General features: G+C 45.2%; 1 protein-coding gene across 1 annotated transcript in view; it reads left to right on the top strand.

Annotated features, from left to right (window-relative positions):
• The first annotated feature begins 12,551 nt into the window (after positions 1–12,551).
• The window catches only part of LOC137369758 (A disintegrin and metalloproteinase with thrombospondin motifs 12-like), a 780,536-nt gene continuing 773,405 nt past the window's right edge, over positions 12,552–19,682 (top strand). Inside the window, exons 1-2 of the mRNA XM_068031165.1 lie at positions 12,552–12,973; positions 13,159–13,517. Coding sequence (XP_067887266.1) covers positions 12,850–12,973; positions 13,159–13,517 — 483 coding nt within the window. The 5' untranslated portion in view covers positions 12,552–12,849. The remainder of the gene's footprint in view (positions 12,974–13,158; positions 13,518–19,682) is intronic.

Here is a 19,682-nt window from a genome sequence, read left to right as displayed (position 1 = left end):
TATTCGATCGGTCTCGTCTTGTGTGTGTCACGAGCAAATACATGAACGGATGCAGTTGCAACAATTTTGGGATAAAACGTAGTGATCAATAAACAATTGAGTTTCTGCTTTTAAAACCTACGAGAAAACCTGACACTGTGTTTATTTGAAAAATAAAACAACAAGGGGCTAAACTTTAACACCAACTGCAGTCAGATGGGGAGTTGAACAGTGGGAACCACCTACATCATACCATGTGGTCGTAGCACTGTATACTCTGTCCTACAGTATAAACCCTGTTAGGGGGCTTATATACTACTCCCGCAAGTGGCCTCTTACCTTTCCTATTTCTTATCTCTACCCAAACTGATTCTCTTTTGAGCTAAGGCCATCTCTCACTACCGTACTAATGTCATGCTTAATTAACCCCACCACCTTTTCCAAGCTTCCTGTCTTTCTGAAATGTCAAATACCTTTTAAAATTCAGATCCCAGCCTTGTAAACATGATTCTGTAATGGCAATCAGGTCATATATATTTATTTTTATCTGTGCCAACAATTCATCAATTTTGTTATGAATGCTGTGTGCATTCAGATGCAGAGCCTTTAATTCTGTCTTTTTACAATTTTTGCAATCTCGGGCCTTGTCTGCTGGTGCACTCTTAAGTTTGTATGCTCTGTCTCTTCCTGCCACACTCTGGTTATCATTAACCAATTCGCTAATCTGCTGTATTACCTTGTTGTTTCACTCTAATTTACCACATCTCCCCTCCCCTCCCTTCTCCCCACTTTTGTTTTAAATCCCTCTTTACTGCCCTAGTTATATTACTTGCCAGAACACTGGTCCCAGCATAGTTCAGGTGAAGACTTTCCAACCATACAGCTCCCACTTTCCCCATTTCTGCTGCCAGTGCCCCATGAATCGAAACCCATTTCTCCCACACCAGTCTTTGAGCCATGCACTCATCTCTCTAATCTTATTTACCCAATGACAATTTGCTTGTGGCTCAGGTAATAATCCAGAGATTATTGTCTTTGAGGTTCTGTTTATAAATTTAGCCCCTTCTTTGGCCTCCTTATCTCGAGAGACAATGGATACGCGCCTGGAGGTGATCAGTGGTTTGTGAAGCAGCGCCTGGAGTGGCTATAAAGGCCAATTCTAGAGTGACAGGCTCTTCCACAGGTGCTGCAGAGAAATTTGTTTGTCGGGGCTGTTGCACAGTTGGCTCTCCCCTTGCGCCTCTGTCTTTTTTCCTGCCAACTACTAAGTCTCTTCGACTCGCCACATTTTAACCCCACCTTTATGGCTGCCCGCTAGCTCTGGCGAACGCTGGCAACTGACTCCCACGACTTGTGATCAATGTCATAGGATTTCATGTCGCGTTTGCAGACGTCTTTAAAGCGGAGACACGGACGGCCGGTGGGTCTGATACCAGTGGCAAGCTCGCTGTACAATGTGTCTTTGGGGATCCTGCCATCTTCCATGCGGCTCACATGGCCAAGCCATCTCAGGTGCTGCTGACTCAGTAGTGTGTATATGCTGGGGATGTTGGCCACCTCGAGGACTTCTGTGTTGGAGATACGGTCCTGCCACCTGATGCCAAGTATTCTCCGGAGGCAGCGAAGATGGAATGAATTGAGACGTCGCTCTTGGCTGACATACGTTGTCCAGGCCTTGCTGCCATAGAGCAAGGTACTGAGGACACAGGCCTGATACACTCGGACTTTTGTGTTCTGTGTCAGTGTGCCATTTTCCCACACTCTCTTGGCCAGTCTGGACATTTAGCCCCATAGCTGCTCATAATCATAAAACAAGTAAACCTCTGCTTGTGTCCTGTTAATAAAATGTGACTGCCATATCAAGGCAGCTGACACATGTGAGATACAAGTGATCAGCCAAGGTGTTTAGTTAGAAGAAGAACACTGATGACCATTAAGTCTGGGACTGTGTGCATGCATGTGTTTGACTGCTGGTAGGATGGGTTTGATGCTAAATGATATTGCATATGATTTCTTTGAATTCATAAAAAAACTGAAGTTCAAGCTGACTTGTTGGTCATCCTGGTTGGCATAGCTAGTAAAATAATTAGTAAGGGAAGGAGACCTGTGAGGAAAAAGCACTAGGTAATTAAAGAGTTACTTGAAGCCTTGTCAGTGCAATAAAATAGAAAGGATCAGGTGGCATTTTCCTCATTAGGAATGCATAGGGTCAATTGTGGCTTTGTGTGAGCTTGAGGAGCATCGTAAAACTGAAGGGAAACCACTTACATTTACTTTCATCAGTTTTCACAAGTTATTCAACCCTCATGTGGCCCTCATGAAGAAGCTGGAAGCTATGACAGTAGGTGATCAAACTTTGGATTTTGATTTTATTCATTGGTGCCCTTTAGCTTTAAGATTCACCAAGGTTCATTTGAAAAAGGAATGTGGCAATATAATCATTTATCACATTTGATGTCTTTATCAATGATGCATTAAACAGTATTTTGGGCATTTCTGATAGCACAGTGATGCTGCTATTTGCAAATAACTTTAGGGGTAATTTTATCCCTACCTGTAGTTGAAATTGATTGGATAACTTTCCTGGTAATGTTCGTCCTGGATCCTGCCATCTTCCATTTTGTCCTGCTCTTCTGAGCAGGTTGTAAAAGTAACTCCCTACAGCTAGCATGTGCCTGTTCGGACCTCTGTTGCCCCAGCTGCTCCCTTCCCAACACCAAATCTCCCCATCCTCTGAGACCCCCTCCAAGCCCCTTCCCTGTGACAGCTGAAAAGAGATTTATAAAATGGTGCATTATATATGAAGCTCAACTGTCAAATGTGCAAATCAATTTTTTAAAAAAGAGGTAAATGAAAACCAAATGTTGGCGCATTAAGTGAGAGATGGACAGGGCAAACAGAGGGAAGGATGACAAAGATTGATATTGTTAAATTCATAGAATTACATAGAATTCACAGCACAGAAGCAGGCCATTTTCTAGCTTCCCTTCAAATTCATTTTGCTGTTTGCCTCAATCGCTCCTTGTGGTAGCAAGTTCCACATATAGGGTAAAAAGGTTTCTGCCACTGAATTGTTTATTGGTTTATTAGTGACGATCTTATATTTATGGTCTCTCTGGTTGTAACCCTGGTTTTGGACTCCCAATAAGTGGAAACATCTTCTCCACATCTACCCTATCGAATCATATCCAGAAAGTTTCAGAATTTCAAAGGGCTGGGTTTTAAGGGCAGCCAAAAAATGACGGCCTGCATGTGCGGGCCGCACGCCAAAGAGCTGCTGCGAGCTCACACGTGGCGATTCATTTTAATAGCTCAGGCGGCACCCCTCCAATCACATGGAGAGGGCGGTCTGTCGGTCCCTGGCAATGATGTCAGCTGCCTGTTTGCAGGCACTGACACCGTTTTTAAAGGGCAGCCAGCCCTGCCGGTCAATTTGAATTTTTAAAGATACCCCCCCAAATATTTATTAAATAACTTTCTAATGCCCCTTTTCCACCCCCCCAATAACAATTACATTAACTATTTGCCCTTTCCCACCACCAAAACACTTGCCTTTCAAATCTGACCTTACCTCCCCCCAGTCCCCCAGACTGTGCAAAGTTTGAAGTTCACCCCTTCCCACCATCCCCTGCACCCATTATGTTTATTTGAACCCATCCCCCACCCTGCGCCTTGAAAATCTTAACTCCTCCCCCCTCCCCACCAGCGTCATGCCAGCTTTCCCCGAATGGGGAATTGAAGGCACAGGAGTGACGGCCACCGCACCAAAGTTGGCGGCAGGCCTGAAAGATTGAAGGTAAGTCCATTTAAAGTTATGCATGTAATTAATTTAAATATTGAAATCCAGGTCCCGTCGCCTAGCTGCGGGAGGGCCGCCACGGAGCCTTGCCACCACCGGGAGGATCAGGCCGGGCCCTGTCACATCGAGTTCCATAGTGGAACGCTGCCAGCCCCATCTTTCGGCACCCTCCCTCCCACCACAGAGACCAACATTGAGGGCTTGGTAAAATCCAGCTCAAAGTGGAAGATGTGATATTGCAGGAAATGTTTGTGTTGATCATCTATCTGAGCGGATTACCTGTCCATTACAGATTGGAACAGTATACATCAAAGACCAAAAGGTTGGTGTGGATGTGGGAGAGCAAGTTGAAGTGGCAACACACACGGAGCTCAGAGTTGCAGACACACAGGTAGAGCAGCTACTTGATTTGCATTTAGTTTCCCCAGCTTAAAGGAGCCAGGCCACATCATAAAGCAGCAAATGTAATATATCAGATTGGAGAAAGTACACCTAAATTACAATCTCACATAGAAATGTTGGCGTGCTTGATGATGATGTGAAAAGAAACAAATTGACAGATGTCTTTTGGGGCTGATCTTATTCATCTTTTTCTCTAAATTTTTTTTACAATTTGAAACAGTTCGCCTTTCTGTGTCAATCAGTACTTTTCACCTCTTTCAGAGCTGCTAAAAATATGTTCATAGATCATTTGTAAAATAGTTAGCATATCTGCATTTTGGCTTTTACCTGTTCCTCTTCTCTAATCTTGGCCTTCTGGTCAGTCCTTGAAAGATCTTCTTTCCATTTTCCAGTTCTGACCATCTAAAACAGGGATGGATTAACACATGGGCCTGCGACCTGTGTACAGGTCTCTAGTCAAATATGGGGTCCCTATAAAACTCATCATAATGCAGAAAAAGTACATACTACTGTTGAAGCAGTTTTATTTCAGCATAGTATATTGTGATAGGATCTCTATTATTAATGCAGTAGGTAAACATTTGATGAGCTACTTTTTCATGTATTTTTCTGGACATTTGTGTTTTACTGTGTGAGGATGGGGGTGAGGGGGTGGGGTTTGGTGGTTTGGCTGCCCAGTGTACTTGGTGCTCAGAGCCCGAAGAATTCTTAATTTGGTTCTGATCCGAAATGTTTATATTAGGTACAACAGATCTCCTGTGTAATTCCAATTTTTGCATTCATTTCCCCCTTCGGCCCTGGTTTAGGAAGAACTGGAAGATCGGCCTTTATAAAGATCTAATTAGGCCACAGTGAGAGTATTGCGTCCAGTTCTGGTCACCACACTTTTAGGAAGGATGTGAGGGTGCTTGAGAGGGTGCAGAGGAGATTTACCAGAATGGTTCCAGGGATGAGGGATTTTAGTTACAAGGTTGGGTTGAGAAAGCTATGGTTGTTCTAGATGGAGCAAAGGAGATTAAGGGGAGATTTGATAGAGGTGTACAAGATTATGACAGGCTTAGATAAGTTATACATGTATTGCAGCCCAAGGAAACCAGGCAACGCCGCCACAATACTTATGTGCCTGACAGACAAAGATACCGTTCACAAGCAGTCTTGTTATTTTGCTTTATTTTTGTACCAAGTCTTTTGTGGGCATAGTTTTTGACATGCTTTTTATATACATATATATGTATGTATGAAGGTTGCTCAGCCATCAACCTTTTTCTTTGTGCTCTTTTTGCTTTCTTTAAAAGCTCTCTCTCTGTACCAACAGACATGTCATAGACTTTGGTTTTCCTGGGTGCCTGCTCACCCTTCCAAGACCTTGTTTTCACTCGCTCGCCAAAACACTTTGTCTGTTTTCACAGCCAGTCTACTGGCCTAGACCCAACCGTACAATATTTCAGAGCTGGCAACAGAGCTTGGAAAGTCCGACAGATTTACCCTTAAATGCTCATAAATGACTTCCAGGCACTCTTCGGAAGGTCTTTTTATTCAAAAGAAGGTCCTTCCTTGAGCTAGCACTTCTTCGGCCACTTTGCAAGTGCCACCGCTGCCAGCAAAAGCCAACTGTGTAACAGCCCCGACAACCAATTTTATCTGCAGCACCTGTGGAAGAGTCTGTCACTCTAGAATTGGCCTTTATAGCCACTCCAGGCACTGCTTCACAAACCAGTGACCACCTCCAGGCGCTTACCCATTGTCTCTCGAGACAAGGAGGCCAAAGAAGAGATAAGTTAGACAAAGAAAAAAGATGGTACAAGGATTAAGGGACACAGATTGAAGGTTTTGGGTAAGAGATGCAGGGGAAATGTGAGGAAGAACTTTTTTATGCAGCAAGTGGTAATGACCTGGAACTCGCTGACAATGGGGGTGGTGGGAGTGGAGACAATCAATGATTTCAAAAGGAAATTGGATGCACATTTGAAGGAAATAAAATTGCAGGGCTCTGGGAATCAAGCAGTATGGTGGAACAAAAACAAGAAATGCTGGAATCACTCAGCAGGTCTGGCAGCATCTGTGGAAAGAGAAGCAGAGTTAACGTTTCGGGTCAGTGACCCTTCTTCTGTTTCAGATTTCCAGCATCCGCAGTATTTTGCTTTTATATAAGCAGTATGGTGGGACTGACTGGATTGTTAGGTGGAGAGCAGGCATGGACTCGATGGGCCAAATAGCCTCTTTCTATGCTGTAAATGTCTCTATGACTAACTTTAACAACTTCTGTCCCACTTCATTAACGGGCAGCCAATCTGAGACACATGAAATAGGAAGTAAAACATCGGAAACATGGGACGGGCCAACAATACTAAACAAGTCGAGATCTGATCTTTGTTTTACAGATTTGTCCGAATGTCCCACTTCCGACGAATTATGTCAATTCTACTCACTGTTGGTCTCTGCCATGAAGAACACATAAATGTTGAAGAGTTACTAAGCAAAATGTTTGCATTTTACGGAATATTCAGCAGATAGACTGGGGTCAGGGGGAAGAAAAATCACACCATAACGAAGAAACTTTTCGATCTAACTTTTGCCCTGATTTAGGGGTCGAACATTGCACAGGAGCGGAAGATTCTCCACAGCGACTGTTAATCTCCTGATCCCGTCTTGCTGCTCAGGAGGTGCCGCCTTGTCAACCGTCTGACTGCAATTTCTGTAACCAATTAAACGCATTCCCCACACTTGCCGCTAGGTGACTCTAATGACCGATTTCTACTCTTGTAACAGCGACAAGAAGAAATCTTCACAGCCAAATTATCCCGTCCTCATTCACATCCTCAGTCTGGCCAAAAAAAAAATGTAAATCTGTAAGATCCTTTGATCACGAGTATAAAAGTATGTTTCGGCATCAAGAAGCTTGCCCCACCCCCTTCAAATCTAAATCAGGGGACACAAGAACAAGAACAAAGAACAGTACAGCACAGGAACAGGCCATTCGGCCCTCTCAGCCTGCGCCGATCTTGATGCCTGCCTAAACTAAAACCTTCTGCACTTCCGGGGACCGTATCCCTCTATTCCCTTCCTATTCATGTATTTGTCAAGCTGCCTCTGAAACGTCGCTATTGTACCTGCTTCCACCACCTCCCCCGGCAGCAAGTTCCAGGCACTCACCACCCTCTGTGTAAAGAACTTGCTTCGCACATCCCCTCTAAACTTCGCCCCTCTCACCTTAAACCTATGTCCCCTAGTAACTGACTCTTCTACCCTGGGAAAAAGCTTCTGACTATCCACTCCATTCCACTCATAACTTTGTGAACCTCCATCATGTCGCCCCTCCACCTCCGTCGTTCCAGTGAAAACAATCCGAGTTTATCCAACCTCTCCTCATAGCTAATGCCCTCCAGAGCCTCCACATCCTTCTGGTAGTGTGGCGACCAGAATTGCACGCAATATTCTAAGTGTGGCCTAACTAAAGTTCTGTACAGCTGCAGCATGACTTACCAATTTTTATACTCTATGCCCGACCGATGAAGGCAAGCATGCCGTATGCCTTCTTGACTACCTTATCCACCTGCGTTGCCACTTTCAGTGACCTGTGGACCTGGACGCCCAGATCTCTCTGCCTGTCAATAATCCTAAGGGTTCTGCCATTTACTGTATACTTCCCACCTCCATTAGACCTTCCAAAATGCATTACCTCACATTTGTCCGGATTAAACTCCATCTGCCATTTCTCCACTCAGGTCTCCAACCGATCTATATCCTGCTGTATCCTCTGACAATCCTCAACACTATCTGCAACTCCACCAACCTTTGTGTCGTCCGCAAACTTACTAATCAGACCAGCTACATTTTCCTCCAAATCATTGATATATACTACAAACAGCAGAGGTCCCAGCACTGATCCCTGCGGAACACCACTAGTCACATCCCTTCATTCAGAAAAGCACCCTTCTACTGCTACCCTCTGTCTTCTATGACTGAGCCAGTTCTGTATCCATCTTGCCAGCTCACCTCTGATCCCGTGTGACTTCACCTTTTGTACCAGTCTGCCATGAGGGACCTTGTCAAAGGCTTTACTGAAGTCCATATAGATAACATCCACTGCCCTTCCTTCATCAATCATCTTTGTCACTTCCTCAAAAAACTCAATCAAATTAGTGAGACATGACCTCCTCTTCACAAAACCATGCTGCCTCTCGCTAATAAGTCCGTTTGCTTCCAAATGAGAGTAAATCCTGTCCCGAAGAATCCTCTCTAATAATTTCCCTACCACTGACGTAAAGCTCACCGGCCTATAATTTCCTGGATTATCCTTGCTACCCTTCTTAGACAAAGGAACAACATTGGCTATTCTCCAGTCCTCTGGGACCTCACCTGTAGCCAATGAGGATGCAAAGATTTCTGTCAAGGCCCCAGCAATTTCTTCCCTTGCCTCCCACAGGATTCTGGGGTAGATCCCATCAGGCCCTGGGGACCTATCTACCTTAATGCTTTGCAAGACAACCAACACCTTCTCCTTTTCGATAATGAGATGACTGAGACTATCTACACTCCCTTCCCTAGGCTCATCATCCACCAAGTCCTTCTCTTTGGTAAATACTGATGCAAAGTACTCATTTAGCACCTCGCCCATTTCCTTTGGCTCCACACGTAAATTCCCTTCTCTGTCCTTGAGTGGGCCAACCCTTTCCCTAGTTACCCTCTTGCTCTTTATATACGTATAAAAAGCCTTGGGATTTTCCTTCATCCTGTTTGCCAATGACTTTTCATGACCCCTTTTAGCCCTCCTGACTCCTTGCTTAAGTTCCTTCCCACTGTCTTTATATTCCTCAAGGGATTCGTCTGTTCCTAGCCTTCCAGCCTTTACGAATGCTTCCTTTTTCTTTTTGACTAGGCTCACAATATCCCGCGTTATCTAATCACTGGCCAACGCAAGCAAATGGACCACTGGGTGGAACATTACCTAGAACTGTACTCCAGGGAAAATGCTGTCACTGAGACTGCCCTCAATGCAGCCCAGTCTCTGCCAGTCATGGATGAGCTGGACGTACAGCCGACAAAATCGGAACTCAGTAATGCCATTGATTCTCTAGCCAGTGGAAAGGCCCCTGGGAAGGATGGCATTACCCCTGAAATCATCAAGAGTGCCAAGCCTGCTATACTTTCAGCACTGTATGAACTGCTTTGCCTGTGCTGGGATGAGGGAGCAGTACCACAGGACATGCGCGATGCCAATATCATCACCCTCTATAAGAACAAGGGTGACCGCAGTGACTGCAATAAATACTGTGGAATCTCCCTGCTCAGCAGAGTGGGGAAAGTCTTCGCTCGAGTCGCTTTAAACAGGCTCCAGAAGCTGGCTGAGCATGTCTACCCTGAGGCACAGTGTGGCTTGTGAGCAGAGAGATCCACCATTGACATGCTGTTCTCCCTTCGCCAGCTACAGGAGAAATGCCGTGAACAACAGATGCCCCTCTACGTTGTTTTCATAGATCTCACCAAAGCCTTTGACCTCGTCAGCAGACGTGGTGTCTTCAGACTACTAGCAAAGATCGGATGTCTACCAAAGCTACTAAGTATCATCACCTCATTCCATGACAATATGAAAGGCACAATTCAGCATAGCGGCGCCTCATCAGACCCCTTTCCTATCCTGAGTGGTGTGAAACAGGGCTGTGTTCCCGCACCTACACTGTTTGGGATCTTCTTCTCCCTGCTGCTCTCACATGTGTTTAAGTCTTCAGAAGAAGGAATTTTCTTCCACACAAGATCAGGTGGCAGGTTGTTCAACCTTGCCCGTCTAAGAGCGAAGACCAAAGTACGGAAAGTCCTTATCAGGGAACTCCTCTTTGCTGACGATGCTGCATTAACATCTCACACTGAAGAGTGTCTGCAGAGTCTCATTGACAGGATTGCGGCTGCCTGCAACGAATTTGGCCTAACCATCAGCCTCAAGAAGACGAACATCATGGGACAGGACGTCAGAATTGCCCCATCCATAAATATCAGCGACCACACTCTGGAAGTGGTTCAAGAGTTCACCTACCTAGGCTCAACTATCACCAGTAACCTGTCTTTCGATGCAGAATTCAACAAGCGCATGGGAAAGGCTTCCTCTGCTATGTCCAGACTGGCGAAGAGAGTGTGGGAAAATGGCACACTGACACAGAACACAAAAGTCCGAGTGTATCAAGCCTGTGTCCTCAGTACCTTGCTCTATGGCAGCGAGGCCTGGACAACATATGTCAGCCAAGAGCTGCGTCTCAATTCATTCCATCTTCGCTGCCTCCGGAGAATACTTGGCATCAGGTGGCAGGACCGTATCTCCAACACAGAAGTCCTCGAGGCAGCCAACATCCCCAGCATATACACACTACTGAGTCAGCAGCGCTTGAGATGGCTTGGCCATGTGAGCCGCATGGAAGATGGCAGGATCCCCAAGGACACATTGTACAGCGAGCTCGTCACTGGTATCAGACCCACCGGCCATCCTTGTCTCCGCTTTAAAAACGTCTGCAAACGCGACATGAAGTCCTGTGACATTGATCACAAGTCGTGGGAGTCAGTTGCCAGCGATCGCCAGAGCTGGCGGGCAGCCATAAAGGTGGGGCTAAAGTGTGGCGAGTTGAAGAGACTTAGCAGTTGGCAGGAAAAAAGACAGAAGTGCAAGGAGAAAGCCAACTGTGTAACAGCCCCGACAACCAATTTTATCTGCAGCACCTGTGGAAGAGCCTGTCACTCTAGAATTGGCCTTTTTCGCCACTCCAGGCGCTGCTTCACAAACCACTGACCACCTCCAGGCGCTTACCCATTGTCTCTCGAGACAAGGAGGCCAAAGAAGATTTATCGTTAACCCATAGCAGTCCCAAACATCCTTCTACCCAAAGCAGTCTTATTTCTGACAAGCTACTTTATTTGACCGTGGTGATAATTTCTGGATATTGGTCAATGGCTATAATGAATGCGGTGCTGTTTGATTTTTTTGGGCTAAACGTCTTTTAAATGGCACTTACACATTGAGGCGCAAAGAATATCTTAATGCTAATTCAGTTTTCATGTTGCAGCATTGACATTTGTGTTTTTTAAAAAAGCAAAGCTGATTATTAACCCTTTGAAGATCGCATCTGTTTTCTGCACGAAAATAAAAACGCATCAAGAGATCAATGTGTGGAGAAGGGCCAGTGTCTGTGTATGTGTGTGTATGCATTTAACTCGATATTCCAGCAGTTTTATGGATAATTAAGATCTCCAGTTTGCCAGCTGAATACGCCTTGCTGCGATCATCAGGTTAAAAATGAACCTTTTTACATCTGGTTATACCAAGGTTAGCCCAATATTTCCTATAGTTAAATTTCAGCAGAGAGGTCGCGTGGAACTTTATTACATAGAAGTATACAGCCATTCGGCCCATCATGCCGGTGCCGGCTCACTCAGAGCGCTACATGATCGTACATTTAGTGCAATGACTTAAACGCCTTACAAGTTACAATTCAATTTATAATACAAAGCGGGGGAGAATACTGTGGAAACGCAGCTGAGTTGAAGCGCCAATGAATGCTTTATAACTGTGCTAATATTGCTTTAGTATTTCCGTCGTGGTTTCAGGCTGAGGGGCGATACCGCTGTAATTTTCTTTCTCCGGGGGACACAACAATTACGAGCTTTGCCAAATCAATGTTCCCCCTCAAATATAAACACGCTTCCCAGGGGGGAATGCTGATGTGACCATATAGCTAAAATTGATTTTGTAATATAAACAGTATTTCTCTCCTGTCTAAAGTTGAGTTTGGAAGTCAGACTCCTGTTTAACTAAACCCACAACGAAGCCCTTGTCCACGTTTGCACACTAGGGAAACACTGTGGAGCTGTGTGAGTTGAAACTTGCGCCGCCACTGATAGTGCAGTCAGTCAACATCAATCACATTTGATAGGAGGAGGTGTAAAGAGAGAGTAAAACGGTTTAATTTAAAGAGCCAATCCCGAATGTAATAGAGGCATGTCGTCTGACACTACAATGGAGGGGTCTAAAGCCTTAGCAAAAACTGTTAATTATCGCTGATATTTTTGTCCTTCCTTATAGACAGCACTGAGTTCAATTTGAACCCAGGACCCGGGAGGTTTCAAATATTCCCACCTTTTCTCCTCTTGCTTGTTCAGTTGCAACGTGTGAAAGCACCGTGTTGTAAGGCACTACTCCATTCATTGTCTTGCTCTTTGTTTTTTGAATGAAATAAATTAACATGCACATAAACAAGATCCGAAAAGGAAACGTTTAAAACCAGAATCCCCACTAAGTACTGTCAGCGAGGGCGAGAGGAGGGTCTGGTCTATTTTGGGCTACAGTTTATTTAGATTGTCACTGCGTGCGATAACATGCATATGTCTGTATGGAACTGCACACATTTTCATGTAAACAGGAGTGAACTTAAAGATTTTTTTTCAAGTTGGAAACCGCCATGGGCAGTTATCGAACCCTCCCTCTTTCCTTAAGAAACATTACGCTGAAGTTTTCGATCACTCCTCCTCTAGCCATCGTCTGCTTTCTTTTTTCTGTGCGATCACCCTCTCCTATCTATACTTGTTTTGTTGTTGTCGACCGATGGACGGGGCCCGTGCAACAATCCCGCACTCACACAGTCTGCTTGTAGGACCTCCTTTAAATCGATGCAACTTTTAATTGAACCATGCTCCGTGTGGGAGAGCGTTTGATCATAGGCGTCCCTTTTCTTTTTAAAGTCTTCAGCTTTCTGGCAACCAGCCACGGTAGTCTTCAGCTGGACAGTTGGCATCTTGCAGATGAAAAGCAAGGTTTGTGAATTTTCGGGAAAAAAACGTATCTGTCCGCACCGTTCCCACTCATGCCATTGCATGGTGATTGAATTTAATTCAGTGTGTTTGGTGTACACTCCTGCTAACACAAGCACTTCTCGAGTAACGTCAGCGGCGCCCTTGTGAAGATCTGTATGGTGATGTTTTGTGCTTTTTTTTTCCAGAGAAGTTTATTAGGAGTTTGCAAAACTATGAAATAGTTCATCCCGTCAAAGTGGACGAAAGTGGAACTTATCTCTCCCGGGACGTCATTCATTATGTCAATCACGTTGGAAGGCGGGACCTTGAAAAGAGAGATGACCACGTTTATTACCAAATTGTTCATCGAGGGCAAAAACTGCTTTTCAACTTGACAGTCAATGGACCGTTCCTTTCTCCAGGCTACATTCTGGAGAAAAGGTACGGAAATGTAACTGGTACCATCGTTCAGGCCCCCGCACAGAACACGTGTCATTTCATAGGCAGAGTAGAACATCGAGATGTTGGGAGTGGCACTGCTGCCATCAGTACCTGCAAAGGACTGGTAAGTGGTAAAGAGATCTTTCACAGGGAGAATGCAGCAATGTTAAGATTATGCAAGGACTGAGTTGGTTTTTAATCTTATTGGAAGCCGACTAATTACCTCGCCTCCCTTGCCAGAATAATCCAAAAAAATAATCACGCATGATTTATATGCTGCCCAGTACATGAAATCGCACATCACACCCAGACGCCAGAAATGATCAGACGTGTCAAGGTTTGCCATTGGAGATTGCAGTCATTCATACAGAAACAATGCTGTAAATGCTGGCGATCTGAGAGCACACCAGAAAATGCTGGAAACACTTAGCAAGTCAAGCATCATTTCTTTGGAGAGAATTGAGCAATTTACGTTTTGGGCCAACTGGCCACTCCTCTCCACAGATGCTGTTCCTGACTCATTGAGTGCTTCCTGTATTTTCCGGTTTTGTGACAATCATTCGTTATGATCTATGGTGTTTAAACCTCAACACAGCTTCTTGTGTTAGCATCAGTTTCACTGCACATCTTGCTTCCTGGTTATGCAGTTTCCATGTCACAGAAATGCAAGATAAGGAAGCATCATGATTTAAAAAAAAATTAAAATGTACCATTTTTAGATTTTAAAACTGAGTCTATTGCTCTGCTGTTTGAAAAGAGCTAAGTGGTCTTCCTTGATGAATGAATAAGTTTATCTGGCGAGTAGAGAATCACACAGACCAGGAAGGTCCCATGTTTGACGTGGGTCTGTGCTAACTATTCTCAGCTTGGTTAATTTTGGGACTCTGTAGTTGGCATCACCAATATGCATCTTTCAATCCATGCTGCATATGTACACACATGAGCATTCTGTGAGATGTGACAACAAATGTGAAGCCTGTGCTGTCGAATAGCATAGTTGACTAGTGGCAAGGAACAGAGGGCAACTGGTGATGATGAAACTGTAATTCAGTAAGGCTTCAGTGCCTTCAGGAAAGGAGAGGAGTGAGATGACTAGTTTTTATTTTTTTAAAAGCCAGTCATCTTATCAAGTTTTTTCTATATTAGAAATCTTTGAGGCCAGAGAGGCATTTTGCACAGAGCTCTATTTTGTCTTACCAATGTGTGGATAACATAACTTGATGCCTATTGCACTGCTCTAAATAAGGCATTTGTGTCAAATCAGTGGATGCAATATAACTGTGATCACAAATCCTCTTCTTAACAATATTTTGACATTCATAGCTTTAGCATTATATACTGCATGTGTGTTTCTGCATGGTCACATCAAAGACCAAGTCTCATTGTTTTCATTTGAGAGGGGGCTGCTGGGAGGAAAGAAACATTTTCTGGTCTTGTTCTTTCACTGTTTCAGCAGAATGCAGGCCAGTATCATACCTGTGAGCCAAAATTTACTTAACTTCTCTCACTAATTACCCAAAAAACAAATACAGATTGGCTAACTTTTTAATAAGCTATTAGTCTAAGGATTTTTTGGCTTGAAAGTCAGAATTGCATTGGCAACTGCTAATTTTTTTTTATTCTTTCATGGGATATGGGTATCGCTGGCTAGGCCAGCATTTATTGCCCATCCCTAATTTCACTTGAGAAGGTGGTGGAGAGCTGCCTTCTTGAACCGCTGCAGTCCATGTGGGGTAGGTACACCCACAGTGCTGTTAGGAAGGGATTTTGACCCAGTGACAGTGAAGGAACAGTGATATAGTTCAAAGTCAGGCTTGGAGGGGAACTTGCAGGTGGAGGCGTTCCCATGCATTTGCTGCCCTTCTTCTAGGTGATAGAGGTCGTGGGTTTGGAAGGTGCTGTCTAAGGAGCCTTGGTGCGTTGCTGCAGTGCATCTTGTAGATGGTACACACTGCTGCCACTGTGCGTCGGTGGTGGAGGGAGTGAATGGCACCCATCCATAAGCAATCAAGCGGGCTGCTTTGTCCTGGATGGTGTCGAGCTTCTTGAGTGTTGTTGGAGCTGCACCCATCCAGGCAAGTGGAGAGTATTCCATCACACTCCTGACCTGTGCCTTGTAGATGGTGGACAGGCTTTGGGGAGTCAGGAGATGAGTTACTCGCTGCAGGATTCCTAGCCTCTGACCTGCTCTTGTAGCCATGGTATTTATATAGCTACTCCAGTTCAGTTTCTGGTCAATGGTAGCCCCTAGGATGTTGATAGTGGGGGATTCAGCGATGGTAATGCCATTAAATGTCAAGGGGAGATGGTTAGATTCTCTCTTGTCTTGGAGATGGTCATTGTCTGGCACTTGTATGGCGCGAATGTTACTTGCCACTTATCAGCCCAGGCCTGGATTATGTCCAGGTCTTGCTGCATTTCCTATTATGAGCATGGAAGATAGTTGTGAAAGTACATCTCGAGCCCTGTCCTTTGGTTCCAAATGCAAGAAAACTACCACTTTAAGTTCAGCTGTGCAGAAGGACAATTCTTCCAACCACAAGTCTCAATCAGACTGGATAATGTAGCAGTCAAATTAAAATAGTGTTTTCTGCAAAATAGAATCAAAAATGCAATGCTTCAATACAATGTTGAGCTGTATTTAGTTTTTGATAGTACACAGAAAAAGCTTCAGCATTTTGCCAGAAGACTGATCAGGAGCTGGGAGTACAAGATGTATGTGATATAATCGTTGTATAAAAGCTTTTCTATATTATATAATAGAAATCACCATGTACAGAATAACATAATTGCAAATAGCGTGCTGTGGACTTTACAAAACAAACGTTACTACTAAAATAAAAGCAAAATAGTGCAGATGCTGGAAATCTGAAACACAAACAAGAAATGCTGGAAATACTCAGCAGGTCTGGCAGCATCTGTGGAGAGAGAAGCAGAATTAACATTTCAGGTCAGTGACCCTTCATCAGAACTGGCAGATATTAGAGATGTAAAAGGTTTTAAGCAAGTAAGGTGGGGGTGGGGCAAGAGATAACAAAGGAGAAGGTGTTGATAGGACAAGGTCACAGAACAGCTGACCAGAAGGTCATGGAGCAAAGGCAAACAATATGTTAATGGTGTGTTGAAAGACAAAGCAGTAGTATAGAGAGGATGTGAATGGACTGAAAACTGAGCAGTCTGGCCCCAAGCACAAATATGAAAATAACAGTGGGTAGGCATAGTAGAAACAAATTAAACAAACTAAAATAAAATAAACACAAAAATAAAATAAAAATAAAAAGGGGGGCCCGTCATGCTCTGAAATTATTGTACTCAATGTTCAGTCTGGCAGGCTGTAGTGTGCCTAATCGGTAAATGAGATGCTGTTCCTCGAGCTTGCGTTGATGTTCACTGGAACACTGCACCAATCCCAGGACAAGAGATGTGAGCATGAGAGCAGGGGGGAGTGTTGAAATGGCAAGCAACCGGAAGCTCGGGGTCATACTTTCGGACTGAGCAGAGGTGTTCTGCAAAGCGGGCACCCAGTCTGCGTTTGGTCTCCCCAATGTGAGGAAACCACATTGTGAGCAGTGAATACAATATACTACATCGAAAGAAGTACTAGTAAATCGCTGCTTCACCTGAAAGGAGTGTTTTGGGCCTTGGATAATGAGGAGAGAGGAGGTAAATGGGCAGGTATTACACCTCCTGCGATTGCAGGGGAAGGTGCTGTGGGAAGGGGACGAGGTGGTGGGGGTAATGGAGGAGTGGACCAGGGTGTCGCGGAGGGAATGATCCCTTCGGAATGCTGACATGGGAAGGGAGGGGAAGATGCATTTGGTAGTGGCATCACACTGGACGTGGCAGAAATGGCGGAGGATGATCCATTGAATTTGGAGGCTGATGGGGTGGAAAGTGAGGACAAGGGGAACCCTGTCACGGTTCTGAGAGGGAGGGGAAGGGGTGAGGGTAGAGGTGCGGGAAATGGGCCAGACACGGTTGAGGGCCCTGTCAACCACAATGAGGGGGAATCCTCGGTTGAGGAAATAGGAAGACATATCAGAAGCGCTGTCATGGAAGGTTGCATCATCAGAGCAGATACGTTGGAGACGGAGAAACTGGGAGAATGGAATGGAATCCTTACAGGAGGCAGGGTGTGAAGAAGTGTAGTCAAGGAAGGTGTGGCTTATAATGAATATTAGTAGACAGCCTATCCCCAGAGATGGAGACAAAGAAGTCGAGGAAGGGAAGGGAATTGTTGGAGATGGACCATGTGAAGTTGAGAGAAGGGTGGAAATTAGAAGCAAAGTTGATAACGTTTTCCAGTTCGGGGCGGGAGCAGGAAACGGCACCGATTCAGTCACCAATGTACCGGAAAAAAAGTTGGGGGAGGGGGCCTGAGTAGGACTGGACAAGGAATATTCAACATATCCCACAAAAAGAAAGGCATAACTAGGACCCATGCGGGTACCCATAGCAACACCTTTTACTTGAAGGAAGTGAGTGGAGTTGAAGGAGAAGTTGTTCAATGTGAGAACAAGTTCAGCCAGGTGGAGGAGGGTGGTGGTGGATGGGGACTGGTTGGGCCTCTGTTCAAGGAAAAAGCAGAGAGCCCTCAAACCGTCCTGGTTGGGGATGGAGGTGCAGAGAGATTGGATGTCCATTGTGAAGAGGAGGCGGTTGGGGCCAGGAAACTGGAAATTGTCAAAATGACGTAGGGCGTCAGAAGAGTCACGGATGTAGGTGGGAAGAGACCGGACAAGCGGAGAAAAGATAGAGTCAAGATAGGAAGAAATAAGTTCAGTGGGGCAGGAACAGGCTGAAACAATGGGTCTGCCTGGACAGTGCTGTTTGTGGATTTTGGGAAGGAGGTAGAAGCAGGCTGTCCGGGGTTGCATGACTATGAGGTTGGAAGCTGTAGAGGGAAGATCTCCAGAGGAGATGAGGTCAGTGACAGCTCTGTGGACAGTCACTTGATGTTCGGTGGTGGGGTCATGGTCCAGGGGGAAGTAGGAAGAAGTGTCTGAGAGTTGGCCCTGAGCCCCTGCAATGTAGAGGTCGGTATGCCAGACAAACACAGCACCACCCTTGTCTGCAGGTTTGATCACAATGTCGGGGTTAGACCTGAGACAATGGAGTGCGGCAAGTTCAGTGGGGGACAGGTTAGAGTGAGTGAGGGGGGCAGAGAAATTGAGATGACTGATGTCTTGCCGACAGTTTTCAATGAAATGATCAAGAGCAGGTAAGAGGCTAGAGGGAGGGGTCCAGGTTGAGGGAGAATGCTGGAGGCGGGTGAATGGGTCTGCAGGTCAGGGGGAGGACTCCTGGTCAAAGAAGTGAGCCTGGAGGCGGACGCAACGGAAGAAGAGCTCAATGTCATGCCGAGCGGGAAATTCATTGAGGTGGGGGCGTAAGGGGATAAAACTGAGTCCTTTGCTGAGTGCAGAACTTTCAGCGTCAGAGAGGGGATGGTCGGAGGGTATCGTGAATACACGGCAAGGGGTCAGATCAGAAGGGGTGGGGTCAGAGGGAAGTGAAGGGGAAGAAGGATCTGGAGGGGCATTCGTCCCTATCAGCTGCTGGAGCTTGCGTTCCTCAACACCTGAAAGGAAGAAAAAAAGTTTTTTATTAATGCGTCGGATAAGATGAAGGATGAAATGAAACTGCGGAGTAGAACAGCTTTGAGATAAGGTGAGGCAGTGCTTCTGGAGAGAGAGGTCCAGTGTGTACATGTGGCGACACATAGCACTGAGTGTGAATCTCAGGATGCGGTGAGAGCAGCAGTCCGAGGAACGTTGTATTTCTCAGAGATACCTGTAATCCTGGGTGGATTCAAAATATGATGGGTGAAACTGCAGTTGGAATCAACGTGGAATAAGTCAGAGCCAGAAACAGTCACTGAGGAAGCAGATGTGGCTCTGAAAATGAGTTTTGGTACACACTTTATCAAACACAAGGAGGGAAATAGAAAGCAATGATGGTGAACAAGGTAAAAGAGACAAACGAAAATCCCGTCGGAGAGAAGAGTAGAACTTCTTCAAGGTAGGTAGATGCTGCCAGACCTGCTGAGTATTTCCAGCATTTCTTGTTTATGTTTCAAACGTTTCTACTACTTTCTTGTGTCACATCTTGTTGGTGCTTCAGAGTCAATAAAACAAGCAGGAAGAACTGTACACTCATCCATCGACCCACAGCTATTAGTGACATTTTATATTGTCATGCAGGCCTCCCCCTGCCAAGAATGAGGCACATCCATTTTGCCACATGGACATTAAAACTTCAAATTGTAGCTGGGAAGAAGAGAAGGCCT

The sequence above is a fragment of the Heterodontus francisci genome, chromosome 1 (genome assembly GCF_036365525.1).
Source record: "Heterodontus francisci isolate sHetFra1 chromosome 1, sHetFra1.hap1, whole genome shotgun sequence".
NCBI classification, from domain to species: domain Eukaryota; kingdom Metazoa; phylum Chordata; class Chondrichthyes; order Heterodontiformes; family Heterodontidae; genus Heterodontus; species Heterodontus francisci.
This window is presented reverse-complemented; position numbering and strand designations above follow the sequence as displayed.